This window comes from Periplaneta americana, chromosome 5 (genome assembly GCF_040183065.1).
Source record: "Periplaneta americana isolate PAMFEO1 chromosome 5, P.americana_PAMFEO1_priV1, whole genome shotgun sequence".
NCBI classification, from domain to species: Eukaryota; Metazoa; Arthropoda; class Insecta; order Blattodea; family Blattidae; genus Periplaneta; species Periplaneta americana.
The window spans coordinates 146,217,639-146,242,232 of record NC_091121.1 but is presented as its reverse complement, the minus strand read 5'-3'; the positions used below and the strand labels follow the sequence as shown (position 1 = coordinate 146,242,232).

The window sequence follows — 24,594 nt, the reverse complement described above, 5'->3', positions numbered from 1 at the left end:
TATACCAGTATTTATTCAATTTTCCGGCAAAATCTCGTGTCCGGAACTAGCCTGGTTCCTTTAGTGCCGGATAAGAGGAATTCTATTGTAGATAAAATCAGAAGCCGATAATTCAATAAAACGTTCACGATAAAAGCAATAATAAGTACATTGGAACACATATTGATATTAAATTACAAACAAGTAGGATTCACATAATTAAACCAGAAACCGACAATTTAATAAAATGTACATAATAATAATAATAATAATAATAATAATAATAATAATAATAATAATAATAATAATAATAATAATAGTAGTAGTAGTAGTAGTAGTAGTAGTAGTAGTAGTAGTAGTAACATATACATGATTATATATATATATAGTGGAATACATATTGGTATTAAGTGATAAATGAACACGATTTACATAATAAAGTCATAAACAGAGATTTGAATAAAGAATACACAAAAATGAACACTGCGGTAAACATACGAGTATAAGCATTAAGTTAGAAGAAAATACTACTTACATAATAACATTACAAAGACGATTGAATTAAGTGTACACAGTAGAAATAAGAAACATAAAATAAAAATGAACACAATGGAATACATTCCATTAAATATTTGCAACGCATTAGGTCTGGCAACTCATCATAAGATATTCTTCTAATTTATATTTAAAATAAATCAAAGTTCGACAGCCCTTGACTTCAGGCGTCAGAGAATTCCGGTGAGGAGAACAATAGCAACAGTAGTACAGCTCGTTGTGGTACTGGCGGCCCTTGCATGTATAATATCAGTATTCTTCCATTGCTAAATAAATACAGCTTTTATTGTCTAGTAACCAACGTATTGAGACTGTCTTCTTGGCTTTGTACAGCCCGATTATTTAGTCCTGACAGCTCAGCGACGCGAAAGAGAGGAAGAAAGAGGAGTAGTGGGGAGAATTCCGGAGTAGAGAGAAGGGCGAGCGGTCGCTAAAGGAATGCAGTACAGCTCAACTGTATTTGAAACACAACGCTATACCCCATGCGAGACATCCGATCGCTTTGACTGCAGGCAACAGCCTATCCTGAACATCCCTTGGCGTAACTTAATGGACGCAGAACGCCGTCGACTGTCAGGATTAAATAATCGTACTGTACATAGCGAACGCTCTTCTTATCCAATGATATCAAATTTATTTATCACATCGATATCACATTTTAAGAATATTTGTATACAGGGGAACTCAAGCAAATATGAACAACCAGATAATATAAGGAACTGGAAGGCTTTTAGCTCCTGTGGTATCCCTGGAATTTTTTCTTCTCTTTCTAATCGTTGGTAAGAATGCGCCATAGCGCCCTTGTGTCTTGTAATTCAACTGGATCGCGCTGAAATGTCTGTAATTTCGATATCATTCAAGTGCAGAAAAATATTAGGCAGAGGTTGAAATAAATTACTGTTCAATATTTTTAAAATTTTGTTCCTACTTACTGTTGCCGTGTTTGAAATTTGAGGCTATATCAGACGTTCAGAGCTAAAGTGGATCAAGTCACAAATTTTCATAAAATTAGTTTAATTCATTTCCTGAATAACTAAAGTTGGATCTTTTCCGAGCAGTAATAGATCAAGTCTTAATTCCAAGCATTCGCCGGTAGATGACACCAGTCACTTTTGGCTCAGATTATTTGTTCACGATGTCCTGAGCCACAGTGGATCAAGTCACCAAAGCGTTGCATCAATTAGCATCACAATTGTGGACTAGACAAGGAAAACTATATATTTGCCAAATTACAACGTGTGGGAAAACACAAAAAACTGTATGGTTGCAATTATTATTTAATTTTTTCAACATGAAGTGTCTCAACATCCAATTAAGTTCTCTGCAAACTGTAAATCAACCCATTACTGACAATATTATGTAGTGTAACTGGCTCCCACATTATCAAAGTCTGACAACGATAGAAGTGCCATGTATAATTTCTTTGAAAATAGTACAAACAGTCGAGTGATTTGTGAATATTAAAAGGTAGAACACTAACAATTTGATTTGTAAGCATGGTACTTAGTGTCCATGAAATCTAGCATTGCCAGAAGGTCTGCCTTTAAAGAGTTCTTAGGAGTCAGCATAGCAAACTTCTCCAGATTTGTAATAGACTGCAGTGTTCGTCCTCTTCTTAGACCCTGGCATGTCTTCCACTGTTCAGAATCACTCAAGTTATTCCTGATAAAGACCAATGTTGGATGATCACAAGCAACTCGAATCCATGATACTTGAATATTGCGCAATATTAACGTATTTAGAACCGTATCAGCTTCTGAAGCCACGTCCAAGAACTTTTCAGATTTCCTTGAAATCACTTTGAATGTTTTTTTTTTAATTCTGGCCGACCGTACAATGTCCTGCATCTCATCAGGAACCTTGGCTTTACAAACTCTCTCCCTTAGCAGTTGTGTATGGCTTCCCTTGCTGCCGTGGTTTCCTATTTTCCACACACTTCTTTGCCTTAGAAACTTTTATAATTAGTGGCCTGTTATTATCCATGATAAATGCTACAAAACCGCTACATTCTCTGCAGATCAACACAGCGAGTAACCCTCCACAGAACATACACTAAGTGGCACTTATATCGTTCATCAGGACTATACTACGGGACTTATACCGAGTGTCATCTAGAATGCACTCCTTTGATCATGTGGGAGGATGTTTGGCACATATATCCATTACTATGACATTGGCGCTGCTACATATATGACATTCCGTGACAAAAACAAAATTTGACCTCGGAGGCACTTATACTGTTTTCCATGTCTGCTTCTCAATTGTTTATATTTTATAAATCTAGAATTTGGGTCTAGGAATTCTCGCCATCGGAGGTGTCGTCATTGTACTACTTCGTCAAGATTAAATTTTCGTCACCGGACTTGTGGTCACACATTAAATTTTTGCCACCAGACTTATGGTCATCGATTACATTTTCATCATTGGCCACAATAATGTTTCATATTATTATTATTTATTTTAAATATAATAGAATTATTAGGTTGTTTTACAATGTTGAACAATAGGTTTTTCCAGGAGTTCACTTAGCCGGTTGTGTATTCCATTGAGGCCAAGCATTTTGGAGGTGTTTACAGGCCGAAGGATTGTCAGGACAACACTCGGAAGAAGGTAATATTGAGTTGAGACCATAATTTGATTCATGATTAGATATTTTATCAGCCCGATCAGCTAACAATTCAGAAATTTCTTCAACAAACATTGTCTTCTTAATATTTCGTAACTTGAAAGTTTAAAACAGTACTGAGAAAAGAGAAAAGAAATTAAATCTGACTGTTCACTGTTGCTCAAATAACAGCGTTTCTGATTACAAAATCTACCAAAACAAAACCGCGAAGCTGCTGCAAGTGACATCCGTGCGTCGAAATTTCGCTTCGTGGATAAGTTCCTTTACGATACCGCATGTATTCGTTCATGCTTTAAGTGATGTCCTTCATTGATTGGTTCATTTACTGATTTATTTATTTATTTCATTTATTTATTTATTGTGTGTATTTATTTATATACTTATTTACTGTAATTATTTATTTATGTAAGTTATTTGCTTATTTCACGAGTGAATATTTTTGTTATCTACCTCCATGAGAATGTTTAGTATTAGTATTAGTACTTAATATTTATTTAATTAACCTGGTAGAGATATGGCCATCAGGCCTTCTCTGCCTCTCTACCAGGAGATTACAACTGTAATATGAAGAATAAAATTACAATTAATATTAAAATTACAATTACAATAAAAATTAAAGTACGACAAGATTACCTGGTTAATGAAAGCTAGACAATTTATCATAGAAGTTAAGAACAAAGAATATTTTTGTATTTACTGAATTACAAATTAAACGTAGAATAACAAAATTCTATAGTGATAAAATTACCATATATTCAGATATTTTGTGATAGATTAAGATAACTATTTACAAGAAACCATGTCTGAACGAGTCTCAATTACTGCTTGTTTGATAACTCAAAAATTTTCCTAAACACCTCATTCTGGAACACTCTTAACTTCTGTTCCTCTCTCAAAGTGAGAGTCCAAGTTTAACAACCATTAGGGAACAACCGGTAATATAGTCTAACTGTTTTATAAACTCCGCTTTCAGTTTTTTGAGAGCAGAGTGGATGACAAAAGCTTCTCAATCAAGTAGTAACAGGCATTTCCCATATTTATTTTACAATAATAATAATAATAATAATAATAATAATAATAATAATAATAATAATAATAATAATAATAATAAATTTAGCTCTACATTCGATGTGAGCTTTAGCAATTTTGACACCTTTTCTTATCCTGGACTACCATCTTCCAATTTTAGCATTCCAGTTTTCTGAGTTCATTTTCTACTACATTTATCCATATAAGCTTAGGTCTGCGATTTACTCGCTCGTCACCGGGATTGTATTTCATTTCCTTGATTCATTCCGTGACATTTATCAGTGCTACATGACCCGCCCATCTTACAAGCAAACATTCTGAAGGGGGCAAATAATAAAGTTTTTTTTTTCTTTCACCATGTTAATAGTGTCAAAAGAAGTGCTTATACAAATTTTGGCCACTCGACCGCAATTATGAGGGACGTAAAAAAATAAGTTCGTCAGGGGCCGTTAACAGAAAGAAAACACAATTTCATTGGAAAAATTTATTGGAACAGGTACAGCAATTGTTCAGCTATTTTTCAACATAATCCCCACTGGAATTGAGACATCTGTCATATCATAGGATCGACAGAGAAGTGCAGACGGCTGTCAAACGCTGGTTACGATCCCAGGCGGCTGACTTCTACGACACAAGGATACAAAAATTATTGACGCATTGTATGACAAATATCTCAATTTCAGTAGGGAATATGTTTACAAAAAGCGCAACAATTGCTGTATCCGTTTCAATAAATCTTTCCATGCAACTGCACTTTTTTTCTGAAAAGAGCCACAGGGAAAATCACTTTCTAGACGGCTTCGTAATTGCGGTGGAGTGGCCAAAATTTGTATAAGCACTTCTTTTAACATTATTAACATGGTGGAAGAAAAAATTTAACATTTTTATCTGCCCCCATCAGAATGTTTGCTTGTTAGTCTGTTTATTTAGGAAGGATGATTACGTGCAAGTTCCCAAGATTTCACTGAGTTCTTTCTTTATATTAATCCATTTCTCCAGTTTCCATTCTCAAAAAGAAGATCGCTTATTTTTCGAAGGATTTTTCTTTCGATTGTTTTTTTTTAATTGGGTTATTTTACGACTCTGTATCAACATCTCAGGTTATTTAGCGTCTGAATGAAATGAAGGTGATAATGCCGGTGAAATGAGTCCGGCGTCCAGCACCGAAAGTTACCCAGCATTTGCTCGTATTGGGTTGAAGGAAAACCCCGGGAAAAACCTCAACCAGGTAACTTGCCCCGACTGGGATTCGAACCCGGGCCACCTGGTTTTGCGGCCAGACGCGCTGACCGTTACTCCACAGGTGTGGACTCTTTCGATTAAACCTAGACATTTTCCATCCTCTTTGGTAAGGATCCAGGTTTCTGAGGCGAATGTTAAAATTGGTACTACTGTATTATTGGTTATACGCACATAACATACAGTACACAGTATATATAAGGAAATAGCAACTGTGAAAACACATATGGGCATTGCATATAATATATATTATTCCCTATAAATGTAACCGATATTTCTCGATTATATCAACTCTAATGATGTCTAGTCCTTTTCATGTTACGTATGGACAAACGACAAAATTACAAGCTATGAGTAGACAGTGGAAATAACAGTATTCACGAATATCGTACGATAAGTATGCTTCCGAACTTCCGAACCAAAAGCATGACGTAAAATTAACATGTCCCAAGGGCAGGCAGTTAAATAGAATTACATAAACCTTGGATGTACACAGCTATGCTATTTGTTTATCAGCTCTGTGGAACATGAGATAACCATATGACATAACACGATTACGTAGAAGCACAATATTCAAAGATATTTATTAATTTTGATTTTACTGCATATTCATAAAAGTGAAAAACTGTAACGGGATTTAGGTAGATAATAAAGTCGATTATTCATCGAGGATTATACAGAAACACAAATTATTTAAAAATCTTATCTTTATGTGAGTTTAGAGAGACTTCACAATCGCTGGGCAAACTTCTTTTATAATACGTCAAATATTAGGAACTGATATTTTGAAAGCGAATCTTAAATTTGAAAAGCTGTCACCAGTGGCAGAATCTTAAAAATATGGCCAGTCTGATAGCTGCTCAAACTATTACACAAAAAAGTATTCCGTTTACTTGTTTGTGGTGCAATCAATTGTAATATCAATTCGAAGTCTGATCGTAACATCCGTGTAACATTTAAAAAAATTGATATTTCGGTCAAATTTGCTTCCTCAATCATCATTCTAGTTTCATTTTCTTCCTTTGTTATATTTGTTCTTCCAAAATGAAGGTCTTTTCCCTAGCTTTCAGTGTAGTTGATCAGCAACGAAAATCAAGACAGCTGCAGTGACAGCTACGTGCATCATCAAGCGTTGGCATTTCTCTTCAGACTGCATCCAAAATGGCATAATTATGTGCGCTGCATTTTAACTAGTAACTGTTGCTTGCCTCTCATTCCTGCGAAGTTGCAAAAGTGGAAACGTGGCTTTACAGATGCAACTTGCATGTTGCATGTATGTAATTTCCATTTGTGCGTCTAATTGGCTTCGTGCTTGAGGAGACTTTGGAGAAAATGTTGAAAGAAGAGACTGCCGTTGCAAATAGCTCTTGCCATGTTAATTATTGTAATGACGACCAGAAACATATAGGGGAAAAAGAATTCCTCTGGGTAAACACATACGTACAAAGGCGAAGAGTCACTTTTGGTAGTATAGAGGAAGTCAGGTTGGTCCAAGGAGCTCTGTTTAGAAACCTCATTCGAATATCATCGACAGACTTCAAAATGTTATAGCATATGGTCGGTCCTACAATTAATAAAAGGATATTTTCTTATCGTCAAGCTCTTATTTTATTATTCACCCTTATCTACTGCCAAGACAAAAGAACATACTCTTTTATTAAACAATGTTGAACATCTCCTATTTAATTCGATATTTTTTGTACTATTGTTCAGATGACTTCCAAAGAGATGAAAAGTCCCCTCTATAATATGCAGTAAGTTATATTATAAATTCAATTTTTTTTCTTTACTTGACCACTGCATATCCACAAATAGTAGTTACAATCGCAGTGAAAACATGCACCATGTATATGAGCTATTCCATCTCAAATCGACCGAAATATAGAGAAAATTGGCCTTACAATTTCTAATTACAATGAAACCTTTTTTGTACTTAGAGAACTTTGTGCAAAGTTTGAGGCATCAGAACTTCTTAGTGTTTAAATTAAAAATATTTAAATTTACCGTATTTTCATAAAATTAGCAACTTTAAACTGTTGTGGCTCCGAAACCTTTTCACCCAATGATCAAAATCATGGTTTATTTTGATGCTGAGAAATTAAAGTTTATATTGACATATAAACAGATTTTCTTACTTCTTATGGAAATGGAGAAATTTAGATTTTTCCTCATTAAGACGCCTTTGCCAAGGAAAAAATATTTTAAAAATATATAGTTAGGTTCCGCATTGAAAGTACAAATAAACACATATTTTTTACTGATGGTACGTTGATAAGAAAGTATTGAACATATCAAATAAAGAAAATAAATAGCACGCGCGTGAACCAACCAGCTGACTGTGAGGCGGGAGCTAGCCGAGACAAGCAAGACCAGGAGACAACACGTGATGTTTCGTCTAGTAGCGCATAGCTGGGCTAGCTTTATCACAAATTTTCATAAGCACAGGTGTGAAATGAAACCCAACGCTCGCTTATCTTCAGCTCTCGGCCAGTGCGTGCGGTACTGCGCCGTTCAAGTCCAGGCGTGTGAAAATAATTTATTTAATACCCTCGAAACTTATTGCCACAGCTCTAAGCAAACAATGCCAAATCCCTCTTAATAATGCAAGGTTTTTTTTCTCAATTTTTTTTTACATTTTCACAAATTGGCAAAAAGCCTAAAAGCAAGTAAAATCAGATTATCTGTCTCTCTGTGTACAATAAAAATAAGGATTACTTCTTAACATAACCTACCAAATGACAGCTTCAAATTTGCTTCCGTTCAATGTTCTGCAGTAAATGGTTCCAGAGTTCTGAGCGCTGAAAGAGGCTTGTTTTTATAAAATACGCTAAATTTGTCGCTCAACAATACGAAAACCGTTTGACTTTCGATAGTATATTTTTGAAAATGCACTCTCCTCAGCACCTTGTATAAATAGGGAAAAAAATTAAGAGTATAAAAAATGCGAGATTTTTTACTGATCGATTTCATATGGAATAACCCATATACATCCACCTGTCTCCCGCCTGATAGCATTAACTTGCGTCTATCCTTTGTGCACCTGTCTTACGCAAGTCTTTCTTCTTGGATACTATTTTATAGCCTCTACTTCGCTCTTTGCAAGCATCCAACATAGGTATGTTTTCATAAGTGGAAGCGCCGCTTAAAGATATGAAAGACTATATATGGAACTTATTAAATCCTTTACTATAAAACATCAAGTCTTGGAACGTGTGGGAACCGGTTCAAGAGGAACGTCGGGAATAAACTTTTAAAATGGTGTTACAAATGACAAGAATGTAAAAGAATTCGTTGTTTACAGTTCACTTAATGAATCTTAACAACATGTTTTTATGTTTTTATCACTCTCAAGCAACTTCGTTAGTAACATAAATTAACTTAGAAACCTATGTTTTCTTCGTACACAGACAAAACCAAATCGATTCAATGGAAAAGATCCTACGCAGGGCTGCATAATATGTCAGGAGACATGGTGAAGAGATAGTAGAAGACTTAGGATGAGAATTTCTCAAATCAAGGCGACGAAAAACCAGACTGACAGCATTGTTTAAGGCACAAATGGGACACAAAGCATGGACCAACATCAATGCTACATTAATATCATCATACTTAGGCAGAGTTGATCATATTAGGAAGTTTAAATGTAGAAAACAAAAAACGGACGTGGTAAAATTTTCCTTTGTTAACCGCGCAATTGTAGAATGGAACACCTCACTTGCTGCAATCTTCAAGAGTGGTCCTCTCAAAATCAATACATTTCGGGAAAGGTTGAGAAGATTAGACTGAAAATGTACTTGAAGGTGCGGTGTAATTATCTAAGTTGTGTCATGTAATTAATTAAGTTGATGTGTAACTAATTAAAGTGATATGTAATTAAGTTGGTAATAGTTGGGTTTAATAGAAGTACTTATAAGTTAGGTTTACTTTTGCTTATTGTAGGCGTAATTATAGCATAGTGTTTATTTATAGTTCTAGGTTTATTGCATCTATTTAATAATAAATTAACAATATTAAATTTAAATTTATTTTATTATTATTTCTTTTTTATTGCGGTAATTATTGTAAATACTTTTAATATTTATTGTAATGTTATTATTCTATATTATATAAATTATCACTGCCTCCGGGTGTACACCCAATTGTAGTGTTTAAAACACACACACGTGTTTCAGAATAGTGTGTCAATTTTTTCATCTTACATTCTCCTTCAAGAACGTCACTCACGTAGTCTGTTTCCGAATTAAAGTTTATGAATTGAAGGATAAGTTTATCGGTTCATTCATTTTCTTAATTAACTTATATAAAAAAATAACCTACTGCTAGCAATCCATTTATACATTAAGTTTAAAATTATACTGCTATTGGTGTCTGATATGTAACTTCTGTCCCTATTAAACCACCATAGTTAGTGGGAATGGGGCTCCTGGCTATCAGCGCGTCTCCTATATAGTGTTGTGACGTTATACAATCGAAACCAGTGGGTGAAATTACTATGTTCAGAATTTTTCGCTGCAAAATAAATAGAGAGCATGGCCGGATAAAAAACGTGCAAATAAAGAGCAGAGATTGGAGCCAAAAACTAAAGAATAGGCTGAAGCGAACGCTAGAATGCATTTTTTAGTTCAGTTACAAAGTGCAAATGACTTAGTGATTGTTCCTACAGCGTGAGCAATGAAAGAAAAATCAAGGAGTGCAATATTTGATCCACCTGGTGTCATTGATTCAGAATTCAATCGTAGTTCATCAGATGAAGACTAAGGTTCCTATGCATAGACATTTCGCTAGCCAGCGCTATGAATGTGCTAAACTAGCCCCGGCTATCGAGTGATTACTTGTACAGGATTCATATCATATCATATCATATCATATATCATATATCATATCATATCATATCATACCACACCATATCATATATCATATATCATACCATATCATATCATATCATATCATATCATATCATATCATATCATATCATATCGTCGACCTGGTTGGCTAGTTGGTATAGCGCTGGCCTTCTATGCCCAAGGTTGCGGGTTCGATCCCGGGCCAGGTCGATGACATTTAAGTGTGCTTAAATGCGACAGGCTCATGTCAGTAGATTTACTGGCATGTAAAAGAACTCCTGCGGGACAAAATTCCGGCACATCCGGCGACGCTGATATAATCTCTGCAGTTGCGAGCGTCGTTAAATAAAACATAACATTTAACATTTATATCATATCATATATCATATCATATCATATCGTATCATATATCATATCATATCATACCATACCACACCATATCATATATATCATATCATATCATATATCATATCTCATATCATATATCATATATCATATCATATCATACCACACCATATCATATATATCATATCATATCATATCATATCATATCATATCATATATCATATCATATATCATACCATATCATATTATATCATATATCATTATCACATCATATATCATATCATACATCATATCATTTCATATCATATATCATATCATATTATATCATATCATATCATATATCATATCATATCATATCATATATCATATATCATATCATATCACACCACACCATATCATATATCATATCATATCATATCATATATCATACCATATCATATCATATATCATACCATATCATATCATATTATATCATATATCATTATCACATCATATATCATATCATACATCATATATCATATCATACATCATATCATTTCATATCATATATCATATCATATCATATATCATATCATATCATATCATATCTTATCATATATCATATCACTTTATATATATATCATATCACATCGCTAACATTGGTTTATGAATACGAAAAACGTTAGTTCTCTGATCATCCACCGGAAGCCCGCAATAAGAATGTCTATGAATACGGCCCTTAAAGTCAAATGAAAATGCATATAAGATATATAGAAAACAATTATAAACCATTTGATTTTGTGCGCTTCAATTTTCATATCTTATTTTAGCTGTCATAAACCAATTATTTTGAAATTCTGAAGAAAATTGCGTAAAAGTGTGTTAATTTTAACCCTATTAAATCGTCTCTAACTGCACGAATATTTGAAAGCAATACTACACGTTTTCAGCTTAAGAATTTTATCATCAATTCAGCAACACACAGAGGCTACGCAATCAAGTCTCTTTTAATAGTCTCCAGATGGACTAAAATATTCTGTTCATGATCAGCGACTAATAATGACTATTATAACGGTTCATTTTCATTTTCAGTCTTTCTTGAAGTAATGAATTCTCATTGGAATACAATTAACTGATTGAAAACTAATCGACTGCGTCACCGAATATGAATGCTATCAAGTTCGAATACGCTGGATTACTTTCCAAGTTGTAAGCATGACCGCATTTTTCAATTATTAAAACCAGAAGAACGTGTTCTCCGATATAACTCAAGACAAGTATCGTCGTCATTTATATGTACGAGAACATCGCACATGTGTCACTATTGAATAATGTTAAACCGATAAATTCAATACAAAATCAATATTGAATTTCAATATCTAATCTCACTCAAGCCGTGCACTTTGACACCCAAAGTAATTATTTATGACTATTTCTTGTTAGTTCAACAGGTGACAATGCCGCCCATAACTGCCCAAGAAGAGCTGTCTAGAAACAGCAACTTGAAGAAGGAAAATATGGACTATCTGAGAGAATGGATGTCGAAACAACCACATCTACCCAGTGGAGTAACAGGTAAAATATTTATACAGGGAGAAAGTGAAATAATCCTGCATATTTTAGAGTAAATGAGTCATGTTGTATGTAAAAAAAAACTGTCATACCATATTGGTGGAAAGTTCATAGTTTTCTCAGAACAAAATGTTTTTCCCAAATGTTTAACACCCTCTTATTCGGTAACTATTGCGAATTTGATCGTGAATTTTGTCCAAATCGACATGAAATCTAATAAAGGATAATTTATCCCTGTGTCATTTTATTTCAATAACGTGGGCGGTTTTCGTGCAAATTTAATTTAAAAACCACTAATTTCAAACCAGCGAACGATTCACTCCACACCGCAACGTTGTAGCTAGAGAAGGGAGCCTCTGTCACTCAGCTCCTTAGTATCGTCTCCTCTTCTGCTAACAACGGCATGTGATCAGCAAATCCGATGCGCTTTTTTCTTCTTCCTCCTACTATCACTTCTTCCATGTTCTCAAAATAGTTCAATAAATTCTCCAAGTAGATGTTGAACAGAGTAAATGATAACGGGCATTCTTGTCGTACTCGTGTCTCTATTTCTCTTCTTCTCACATTTCTTCTCCTATCCTGACTTTGATTCGTTTCAAATTAAGGTTACAGAGCAGCCATCTCTCTTTCCTATCTATACCAATTTTCTTCAGGATCCCCATCGGTTTATTCCAACCCACTCTGTAAAACGCCTTTTCTAAATCCACAAATAGTACATACACTAATTTATTCTCCTCTAGGTACCTTTCGCCGGTTGTTTGTAGCAGTCTGATTGCATCTATCGTACCTTTCCCCTTCCTGAAGCCAAACTGCTCTTCTTCCAACGTCCCTTCCATCTTAAAATATAAACGTGGATTCAGTTTTCGCAGGAGGAGAACCTTCGCAGAATGCGATATTAGACTGATAGTCCTGAACTATTGTAAAGACATTCATGTTCAAATAAATATATCCGGGAGTTTATGTGAAATAAAAATATACTGTAACGATGAAAACACACACAAAGACAATGTGTTGGCCAGTTTAACTTAAACGGACATAGTTTATGAGAATTAAGATAGCAGAGTTGTGTATTATAGGAAGATATTTATGATAAAACTTCTAACAAGAAAATAAGATGATATGAGATAAATATTGGTATCCTGAGCAGCATTATCTATTTGGAATGCAGGGCAGTAGACTGCTGAATAGTGTGATAGCACGTGGGAAAATTTCACCAATATTGTTATTACGAAAATCTACCATCTCTATTGACCGCTAAAACGTGCATGTTTTCATGTTGATAGTATTCGCGGAGTAGTAGGGGACGGTAAAAGTAGCATCACTGTACTATCCCTGCTATCAAAGAAGAAAGCAGCGATTCTTGCAGTAGTGCTTTGTTAGATGATATTGAAGTGAAGATAAAAAGAAAGACCTAAGTATTGAAAGAACTGGTTGTTAACAAGAAATATGTCTCTCATATGAATATATATTAAATTTACGTGAAAATGGAAGTGTTGATTAGAAAAATTGTTCTAGAATGGATAGTGAAAGTTCAACGCTTTATTTAATTTAGTAATTAGGAAGAAAATACGATAATGAAGTATTTAACAACTACAGATGAAAGGTTATCTGTCACCCTAAGATTTTTGGCAAATGGAAACTCATAAGAAGATAATATTTTTACTCCACATCCTACTACAAACTATTTTTTTCTAAATAATTCTATCAATTATTTCCAAAACTTTTCTGTTTTCAGTCCATGGCGAATACATAATTATGCAATTATACAGAGTAATTCAAAACCTCTGCGACAAACTCTGAAGGGTGATATATCTAACAATAAGGAACTCATTTTGTTAAACAACCTATGTCTCTCGACTCCTCGTTTCGAAGTTGCCGTTGATAATGTTTTTGCGCAAGCGTACGTCAATGTATGCAAATGTGTGCACCCCTGTTTGTTTGTTGAGATGTTTGTAAGAGACGAGAAGGGTTGTTTGTTTACGTTTAATGTTCAATACCTTTTCCTTTAAGTTCAGTGTAATCATCAATTGAGAGTGGATGTCTACGCGGTCTTCCACCAATGCGCCGGGGACGAAGAGACCCATCGTCCCGAAGGCGCTGATAAAGTCGAGCAAACATTGTGTAGTGGAGGTGATTTCTGTTTTGAAACTGTTGTTGGTACATGTGGAGAGCTCTTCTTCCGTTTCCGCGAGCCTCCCCATAACACATTACGTCGGCTAACTCGGGACAACTGTAGACATCCATTCTCAACATTAAGGGAACCCGCATGTTAAAATTGACCAAAACATCGATTTTTAGATTTTTACTTAATATTATGCCTTATTCAATTCTGAACAGATTGATATATACAATATTAGCGGTAGGACCTTTTTCAATGACTTTTTATGACTAAATTTCTGAGTGTGCGTGGGTATTTAAATGCACGCTAGCGTCACGCTGGCACTTCTGTAGTTCGTTCGACCACAGGTTCGACTGCAGTCTGTTTCTATCATTATTTTCTCCTTGAATTCATGTAAGAAGAAGAAGAAAACATGTACAAGACGAAAATTGTGTTGGCTACTCTGTTCTGCAATAGTGAAGACTGTATGGAAATGTTTGAAAACATTAGTTCCAGGAGAGTGTTGGCAACAAAAATAAATTTACATTGCAGTAATTGTGAAAGTGTAAAGGCCACAATGACATCTGCAATGAACAGAAATAGGCTGTACAATGTAAGTACAAGACTTGTGTATGGTATGCGAAGCATTGGTAAGGGCAGACAGGCTGCACAAACTTTTTGTGCTATTATGAATCTTACTTCTACACCTGCTAGGTTTGACAGAGAAGTTTTCTTCATAAAAGAATTCCTCTCTGAAATTGCAGAAGCCTCAATGAGACAAGCTGCAATGGAAACTGTGGAGTTGAATGGTGACAATAGAGACATATGTGGGGCTTTCGATGGCAGTTGGCAAAAGTGAGAGCATATGTCACTCAATGGTGTTGTCACTGCAACATCATTACTCACTGGCAAGGTGTTGGCAGTGGAAATATTGACAAAATATTCTCAGATATGTTGACAGGGAAAGGCAACTGTACATAAATGTACAAAAAACTATAAAGTTTATATTGGAGGACTGGAGGTGCAAGGTGCATTGAACATTTTTAGACAGTCTGAGGATTCTCTGAATATTCGGTATGTGCAATATCTTGGTGATAGTGACAGCAAGGGTTTCAAAAAGGTACAAGAAGACAAGCCCTGTGGGGAAGGAGTAGAAATTGAAAAACTTGAATGCATAGGCCACGTCCACAAGAGAATGGGAGCACGACTGGGGAGACTCAAGAAGGAACTAAAGTGGATAAAACTGGATGATGGCAAGATACTCGCTGGAGCGGGTCATTTGACGAATACAAAAATTGATCTCTTTCAGACCTACTATGGCTTAGCCATTAGAAGGAACACAGGGAATGTGGAAGAAATGAGGAAGAGTGTATGGGTTACATACTTCCATAAAATTTCAACCAACGAGAAACCATACTATCAACTCTGTCCCAAAGGTCTGGATTTGTGGTGCGGTTATAATAAGGCACAAGCTCAAAATGTAGTATATGATCACAAACATACCCTACCAGAAGCTGTCATGTTGAAGGTAAAGCCAATATTCAGAGATCTTGCTGACAAGAAGCTGGTAGAGAAATGTACATCCGGCTGCACCCAAAACCCCAATGAAAGTTTCAACAACTCTATATGGAAGAGATTGCCAAAGACAGTGTTTGTGGGCCTGAATGTCCTCAAGACTGGTGTCCTGGATGCTGTTATCACTTTCAATGATGGCAGTAGCAGCAGAAAGAAAGTTCTGGAGTTGATGGACATAAAACCAGGATTCAGTATGGAACATGAGCTATATGCCATCGAAGTCCGAAGAGTAAAAGAAGGTGAGAAAGTGGTGCAAACCCAATCAAAAGAGCATAGGACTGCAAAGGGGAACCAGAAAAGAAGACGAGAAGAAGAAGAAAAGGAAAAGGAAGATGATTACAATCCAGGGATGCATTGAAACTACAGTAATTGTAAGTTTGAACTTTATCCACTGTTTTCTCAAAACTACATTTTTTATAATTTAGGTACACTTTTCTAAAAAACTATTGCAGCTATCAGTCTGAAATTTGGAACAGTGCTTTATTATTGTATTAGTAATTGTTTGCTACCACAATTACTGTTCTAACATTGTTAGTTCCATTATCAGTGACACAGGATTGATTGTTTTTCTATGTAAATTAATTATAAAAAATGAAATTGATTTAAATAATGTAAGAAATAAGTCAGCTGTCTAGCAGAGGTGGCAAATTATAGCCCAAAGCGTTATTACTAGGCCTCCAAAGTTTCAAGTCTCTAGCCTTAATATATTCTTTGAAAAGTGTACCTATCAAATTGATTATGTATAATTAATTAGCATAATTTAGATCTGAATTATTCCAAAACTACTACGTCGTTTTATATGCAATTTTAAATTATGTTTTCTCCTACTTTGAAGAACGAGTGTTCAAAATTTTATCTCATTATATGTAAAAACAGCCTAGTTACTTACAAATACGTAAATGCATGAAAATCTAAAATTTTAACATACGGGTTCCCTTAATGATTAGAGTGAACTGAAAGGAAAAGGTATTGAACGTTAAACGTAAACAAACAACATATCAACAAATAAACAGGAATGCACACATTCGCATACATTGGTATACGCCCGCGCAAAAACATGTATAACTTCGAAACGACGTGTCGGAAGACATAAGTTGTTTAATAAAAAGAGTTCCTTATAATTAAATTCATCACCCTTCAGAGTTGCCGCAGAAGTTTTGAATAACCCTGTATAAAAATCAATCACAACACCTGGCTTCAGAGATGTGACTTTTTACTACAAATATTATCGGACGTAACTAGTGTCGTGCAATGTTCGAATATGAGAGGGGATATGAAGATACTTCAAACTTCGCCCTACTCGTTAGGCATTCAGCAATACGTAGAAGTGAAGCATGTAAACTAAAATAAGCGAGTCCATTGAAAACCGGTAAGAGGCCTTATGTTCGGTTCAAGTTTGCTGAGTCTGTAGAACCGAAACTCCTTTGCGTTTGTTCAATATTTCGCCTTAAATATATTCGGTGCCTTTCTCCTTAGTTCCTCCTCTCCCTGCGCCTTTATGCTTTAACTGCATAAGGGTTTCAGGTATATATCTTGAGAAGTTGCACAGAGTAATGAATATAAGTAATTTTTCTTGTCATTAATATGATTAAACATTCACAAAAATATATCTATAAATAAACCAAAAAATATATTTAAAAACGCATATGTGTATAGTACCGATTATGTGCTCAATTCCTTAAGCGATTTAAAATTGTGTCCTGCAATTTTGGCACAAGAGAGAAGCAACCAAGACATTAAAAACTTCGTCTTAATTCATATGAAAAACTAGATCACAAGATATGTGTTAAAATCCTTACGCTGTTAAAACATGAAGGAGTTGGAATGGAAGACAGCCAATATTTTTATAACAAGGTGGAACAAACATTACACGTCTCCTTCTGCAAAGCGAACATCGGCGAATATCTAACTTTGTCAGACTGAAGTAACTTGAACCGAACTTAGTGCCTGTAATATATGACGCTTATACCTTCATCAACCGTATAGTCACACAAACATTGTTACCCAGAAACTGATTTATTTGAATATCATGTGAAGAATGCAATTATAACTACTTTCTGTCGGTAATTGGTACAGTGGTTTACCTACATGTACGTATCTTTCTGTGGATATTTAATCTTATTTTTGTAATAAAAATTACTTGTTCTTGCATGTAAATAAAACTTCATAAGATTAATTTGTTCTAAAATTCTTACGTAGCTAAAAGCATGACGGGTTGGGCGAGGAGGGTAGGAGAGACCAGCGAACGTGAAAGGGAAAATTCGAGCGAGCTGGACAGATCCGATTCTTCAAAACAGTCTTCTTTTCTTGTTACGCTCGACAAACTTTAACTGAACAAAGCGCTTGAAATGCACGACACTAGTCGTATCATCACAGTCTACTATATACAGTCACGAAGCTTGGGATGATTTTTTGCATTTTTCACGATAGTTGCTAGCCGCTTGGAGCGCTGTGAGTACTAGGAACAATAGACTGTGCCACAGCCATCATGATCTAATACAGACCGTAAGGCAAACCAAGTAACTGGCTTAACCCGATCACGAAGGGCGGCGTTTCAACCATATAAATTAGTTGCAATGCATAAACAGTAACATATGTTACTTTAAAATGTAGTGTAATTCCATTAATAAAATTTAAAACAATGATTATGAGACACTTCAGACATAATTCACTTGCGAGTTAAGGTGTAATATTATTTATGGTGTGAAAATTACGTTGTTCGTATGTGTAATACCTACCTTTATTTCGATTAAATGTTGCGAAATTCTTGTACATTCATTTATGCACGATCAATTGCACCGCACGGATATTTAGATATGTTGAAATTATAAGTTATGTTTACCGTACCAATTACCCCTTTCTGTCTAAATTTAGTAATCTCCAATGCCTTGCCATTCATATGAAAATTATAGGTTATGTTGACTATATTTAACTTATATTCCTAAATCAGCAATTATACATTATAATTAAGCATAATGTCATGTATGATACCCCGGACATTCAATTTGTCTGTATTTTAATACTACAATTGAGTACTGAATTATTGTATTTATCTACTACTTAAGAGACGAAGTAACACAATTGTACGTACACTAATTTCATAGGAGTGGTATGGTAAATGTTTTGTCTGAAATTAAGGAAGGTAGATGTGCTAAATTGAAATCACAATATACTGTAAATTATTTTTATTAAACCTCAAAATAGCTTCCATTCTAAACTTAAAATGTTGACACGAACAGATTATGTTAACACGTAAAATTCTCTTCACATTAAAATAACACAGTTTTGTAATTATTTCTGCAACATATTATGCAACAAGAAGTAAACGGAACTTACGAACACATTACACTAAATAAAGCTTAGCAATGATAGCATTAAAGTTATAATATAATATTTCACTGAGCTCCATACACTGAAATAGAAAACCCGAACAAACATTACGGCCTGGTCTAGATCGAAAAGGCATTGACTGCGCCGTATTTCGCATTTTTGTGAAAAGCTATGTAAACTGTGAAATGTTCATTATCGGTTGTAATAACTGTAAATGGCTAAAATACAATAATTTGAGTAATAATATGGGACAAGGAGACGTTTGTAATACTATAAATTGTAAGATAAATAGGTTACAGTTATCCTTCTTCCGAAAGATCCAGGAAGGTGAGTTTATAGAATATAAATGATAATGATTAATTGTCAACATAAAACACAAGACTCATCAATGTAACATAGTGTTACACTAATTACATAGTATTTCAATACATTTTATCCTTCGTAAATTTTAAATTTATGATATATCTTCATTTTCATTCATAATCAAATTTTAATTTATGTTTTAATACCGCCGACATTTTGCATAATTCAATTGCTCACTATTTAATCATGTATGTAGACCTGTAACATTAGTTGTATGTATATACAACTACCTTCGTTTTCTTTCAAACTTGTATTGCAATTATAACAACCTATATTAGTTTCATACATAAAACTCATGAAGATTTCATTCACCATGTATATTGTACTGTTGGTTTGTCAATTTATTCAAGTTTCAGATCACGCATTTTACTATATCTGATGATGCCAAATAAGGCGAAAACTTTAATATATATTTAATGCCTTCATTGCAAATAAACATTTGCAAAGAGATATGTCTTATGATTGAACTTATATATATACAGGGACATCATTTTATTTTTACTTCAATTTTTATTGTACCTGAGTTTTTGAATGTACTTCACTCCCACCCCTTCTACTAGTAAACTTCCAACCGTTCACGACACAGAGCCGAGGGCGCGTAAGTAGTACTGAGTGAGTACAGTACGTTCCAGAAATATATTCGCGTTTTCCAATGACGAAAGAACTTTCAATATTGAATCATATTTTCGCACAGGTACTGTCGTCCGTTTGCCTACGTCGCATCCCGGTTTCCCCCACCTGCTTCTGTTCGCTCCTCTGTAAAGTCTAGTAGCTGGGCTATCTAGCTCTTTTCTGAAAACATTAATTTCTGTTAGGAATTGGACGTCGACGTAATATTACACAGGAGTTTAAAATAACTTAAATAAAAGGGCCTCGTTAAGTAATTAACTGTCACGTGATTCCCCCCCCTCTTTCTACGACTAGAGTAGGTACAGAATTATTTCAACATGAATTACTCGTAAGAAGGACGAAACTGGTAGTTGTAATTAGGTACAATAGTCTATAGTGTGAAAATATGCACAAAAGAACTGAAGTCTGTATCGAAATGAACGGCCACCATTTTCAAAAATGTGTTTAAATATCCATATTATGATAATTTTCAATTTAACTTCATTCTCTATATTGTACGCTAATGTGCTGTAACAGTACAATTTACAATTCATAATTAATACGTCCGAATGGATAGCTCAATTCGTGAGTAAAAACACTAAGTGTTAATACAGTACTACATTTTGATTAAACAAAAACCTAATGAAAATTATCAAACTCAAAATTTCGATATTTTCTAGTTTACATAAATGGATGAACTACTTTTCTTCCCTCCTATACCTACTCCAATCGTGGAAGGGGTAGCAAACGGTGTTTCCTGTTTCAATCGTTACCAGAAAGGTATAGCCAGATTAATATTAAAAATGTTAGTAAAAATAAAATGATGCCTCTATATATATATATATATATATATATATATATATATATATAAAATTTAATTTAATTTCTTCCTGTAACCACTACAGGTTGCCGTCGACAAAGAGTACCATGATACAATAGAGTAAAAGCCTTGAGGCTTAGCGATAAATTGTTGTTAGAGTGAAAAAGAAAGAATTTGATTATATTGAAACACATGATGTTAAACGAAGTAACGTCAAGGAGATGCGAATTATATATATATATATATATATATATATATTGTATTATATATATATATTGTATTATATATTACTAGACATATCTGAACATAAAAATGAACTGCAAATTATAGAATATAAAATATATTTTATGAAAATAATATATAAATGTTATGTATATGATATTTCAATACTGAAAGGAAGGTGTTAATTTTTTCAAAAAACACGATATCGAAAGTACAATATATTTTATCGTCTGCTAGGGAAAGAGTCTGTGATGAGGCGATAGTAGCGATCCTTGTGGTGAGCAACTATCTATGTTTGCATATTCAATAAGTATTAAGCTTCATGACTGTATGTACTAGACTGTGGTATCATCTCTATACGTTGGAACTTGTCGTTAAGTACCTCGGCAGTAGGACAGGTTTTATGTAAGCTCCGTCCTGGCATCCAACTCGACCGCGACACACTGCAGGTCATACTACAAGGCCAGACACGTTGCAATTACCGTTAAAAAAATATCCCGCCAACTGCAGTTCTACAATAAATTATACATGCGATCGTTCGGTCTTGGGTCTGTGGGCCGTTTGAGATCTTGTTAGGTCACCGACCCGTGATAGGGAAAATAAGACGAATCCTCAGGGTTAACCCATGTAGAAGAAATCAACGTTGTCAAATGATGTATTTTAATTGGTTTATTTTACGACGATTTATCAACTGCTATGGTTATCTAGCGTCTGAGTGAAATGGAAATGATGACAGCGAAATGAGTCCAGGGTCCAGTCTCGAAAGATACCTAGCATTTGCGTTTAATGACTTGCCGAAAACGCAGGAAAAAAAAAAAACAAACTTGTCCCAAACTGGACCTAAACCCAAGCCCGCCCGTTTCAAGGCCAGACATAATATTCATTACCCCCACAGAGGTTCACCTTCATCGTCTATATATTATACCACACACGAAACTGTGTTTTTCAACAGCGGTTTCAAAATTTAGTTGCACCTTTATCTTACCACAAGTTCCGAATACTCTTCATAATTTAATTTAGTTTTGTGGAATTTTCCACTTTCTGCCGTTCTTTTCCCAGTAGTCACTTCAATACGAAAACCGGCTTCAACATTATTTTTCTAACAGGAACATGAGAATTGCGGAGTCTCCGTATTAGAAAATTACTCTTGCAAATTAAAAATACCTCCTCACAAGATTATAATGTATGTGTATGTGTTACTTATTCACACTTCAAATGAGTATATACACGGTGGGAGTGGTAACTAATTACACTCAATAATGGCAATAATAACCACAATTAATAAAAAATATAATTAATAATAAATTAATAAATTAATAATACTAATAATAATTAATAATAATAATAAATAATACCAATAATACCAATACTAATAATAACAGGGAGCATCCTAAATTAAGTGAAGCACGATCACTTAAAAGAGGCATGTCAGAAATCAGACACTGAAAGTGCAGTGTATGTGCGCGGAACGCAGGTCTATACAGATTGCGTCATTCACGTGTTGCTCTTATCAGTTCTTAGGCGGGAGGGATGTACAAGAATCTGTTCTGCAATTCTAGTGTTCAATTAAATTGACATTTGGACATTATAAGCATACTTAGCTAAAGGAAAAAAAAAAAAACACAATTACTGTCAGTGTCTATATTTGACAATAATTGTAACACAAGAAACAATAGACTTACTCAGTTACAATTCACAAAGCAGTCGTTTGTAAAGAATAATTTATTTACATGATTTGTATACAGTAGCTATTTGAAGAAAATATAAATATTGCAGTAATTTCGAAACAACAAAAAACGAACACAATATTTCATTTTACGTAGTAGGTGCTGATTATTTCAAAGTAATACTCTTTCGTTGTTCCTCAAGCATTATTGGGACCATTGGTGCACAAATGTTAAAGAAATATTTTACTCCCAATTACATGCAATACGACATTGTGAGGCTTTTACACTGGAATCATTTCCTTTGTTATATATTAATAACAATTCACATTATTATCAATAAATTGGATAAATTAAACTTGAATTTAAATTTATAAATTTATATATATATAGTTTATTTGGAAAACGTTGAGAGGAAATCAGTAAGTTGGGAGCGTTACTGAATTGAGTTAAAAGAGTACTTCACAAGCTGTGAAGCGAGGACACTTTATGTCAGATTTAAAGATTTATTAACGTAAGTACAGTATATTAGGATAATATAGTAACGTGAGCAGGAAAATTCGCCATTATGTATTATTTTTCCAGAAAAATTTTCCGCCTTACAAATAGTTGCTTTCTTCCTTCCCTTACAACCTCAACACCCTCACATGTATTCTTCACTCAATATTCTCATCACTTATCAGCTTATCAAATAAAAGTTGTAAGTCGTCTAACCATTGATGGCCGTGTTGGTACAGACTCCAAAACAACATCATTGTTATGTTTGTTTTGCCGTGAGAGTAGTGATTAAGAAATAAGAGCTGGCGAATATCACATTTTGAGAACTTTACTAATCTGATTTAAATTCTCACATCACTATTAGGTCCACATGGTATGATGAAAGCATTTCATTTTAAAATAATTACTGTTAGCTGAGGATAACCTCATAACAGTTATGTTATATGATTCGTGATTTCTCTTCTTCGTTATATCTGTGGACTCCTCACTTTATTTTTCATAACGCATTCACAATCACAGCTCAATGAGCACCCGTACTGATCTGTTACTGAAACCAAAGCTGTTCTGCTACTGCAGGTAATGTAAAGCCCTGTCGCGTTCCCCTCCAAGCCGATTCACTCCCTCCAGGTAGGGGAACAGAAACTGCACATTGCACAGAGTCAAGTGCACAATGTGCGAGATTGCACATCGTGCAGGATTTTGACATTCCTGACTTAAAATAACATTTAAAGTAAATCTAATTTGTATCTTTCAGCACTACACTCATTTCGCTGCCAACTCATTCATTGCACTGGAACTGCGACACATTTCACTGATTCTATTCTGATTTCACTAACACTTCAAACACATTTCATTGTTCAAATACTTTGCATTGCCACTATAAACTGTAAAGTTTCACTGACAGAAACACACTTCACTGACACAGCATACTTCTTCACTGTTACAACACTTCAATAACAAAATATCATTTACACGCTTTAAATAGTGTGTATAATATACTACCGTCTATTAGTAAAGTCCTTAAGCCTATTTTTAAATATATTTTTGGTTATTGGTAAAGCCTTTAGTAAGACTGCAGGTACAGCATTCCAGTCCCTGATAGTACGTTTGAGAAAAGGAAACTTTCCAATGTCCGTCCTCTGGAGCTTTTCAGTCTTGCATGAATGTCACAGTACTATATTTACAAAATATTTACACACGCAATTAAACTACTAATTCGTATGTAATACGCGGCAAAATATTTAGAA

General features: G+C 34.5%; 1 protein-coding gene across 5 annotated transcripts in view; it reads left to right on the top strand.

The window, feature by feature from the left end:
• The window catches only part of LOC138700207 (retinaldehyde-binding protein 1-like), a 256,175-nt gene that overhangs the window by 210,979 nt on the left and 20,602 nt on the right, over positions 1-24,594 (top strand). For 3 of the 5 annotated variants that reach the window (XM_069826649.1, XM_069826653.1, XM_069826650.1), the window contains exons 2-3: positions 3,052-3,144; positions 12,040-12,171. In XM_069826649.1, the coding sequence (XP_069682750.1) occupies positions 12,054-12,171 (118 nt within the window). In that variant the 5' untranslated portion in view covers positions 3,052-3,144; positions 12,040-12,053. The remainder of the gene's footprint in view (positions 1-3,051; positions 3,145-12,039; positions 12,172-24,594) is intronic. The other 2 variants (XM_069826654.1, XM_069826655.1) reach the window with 1 other exon arrangement.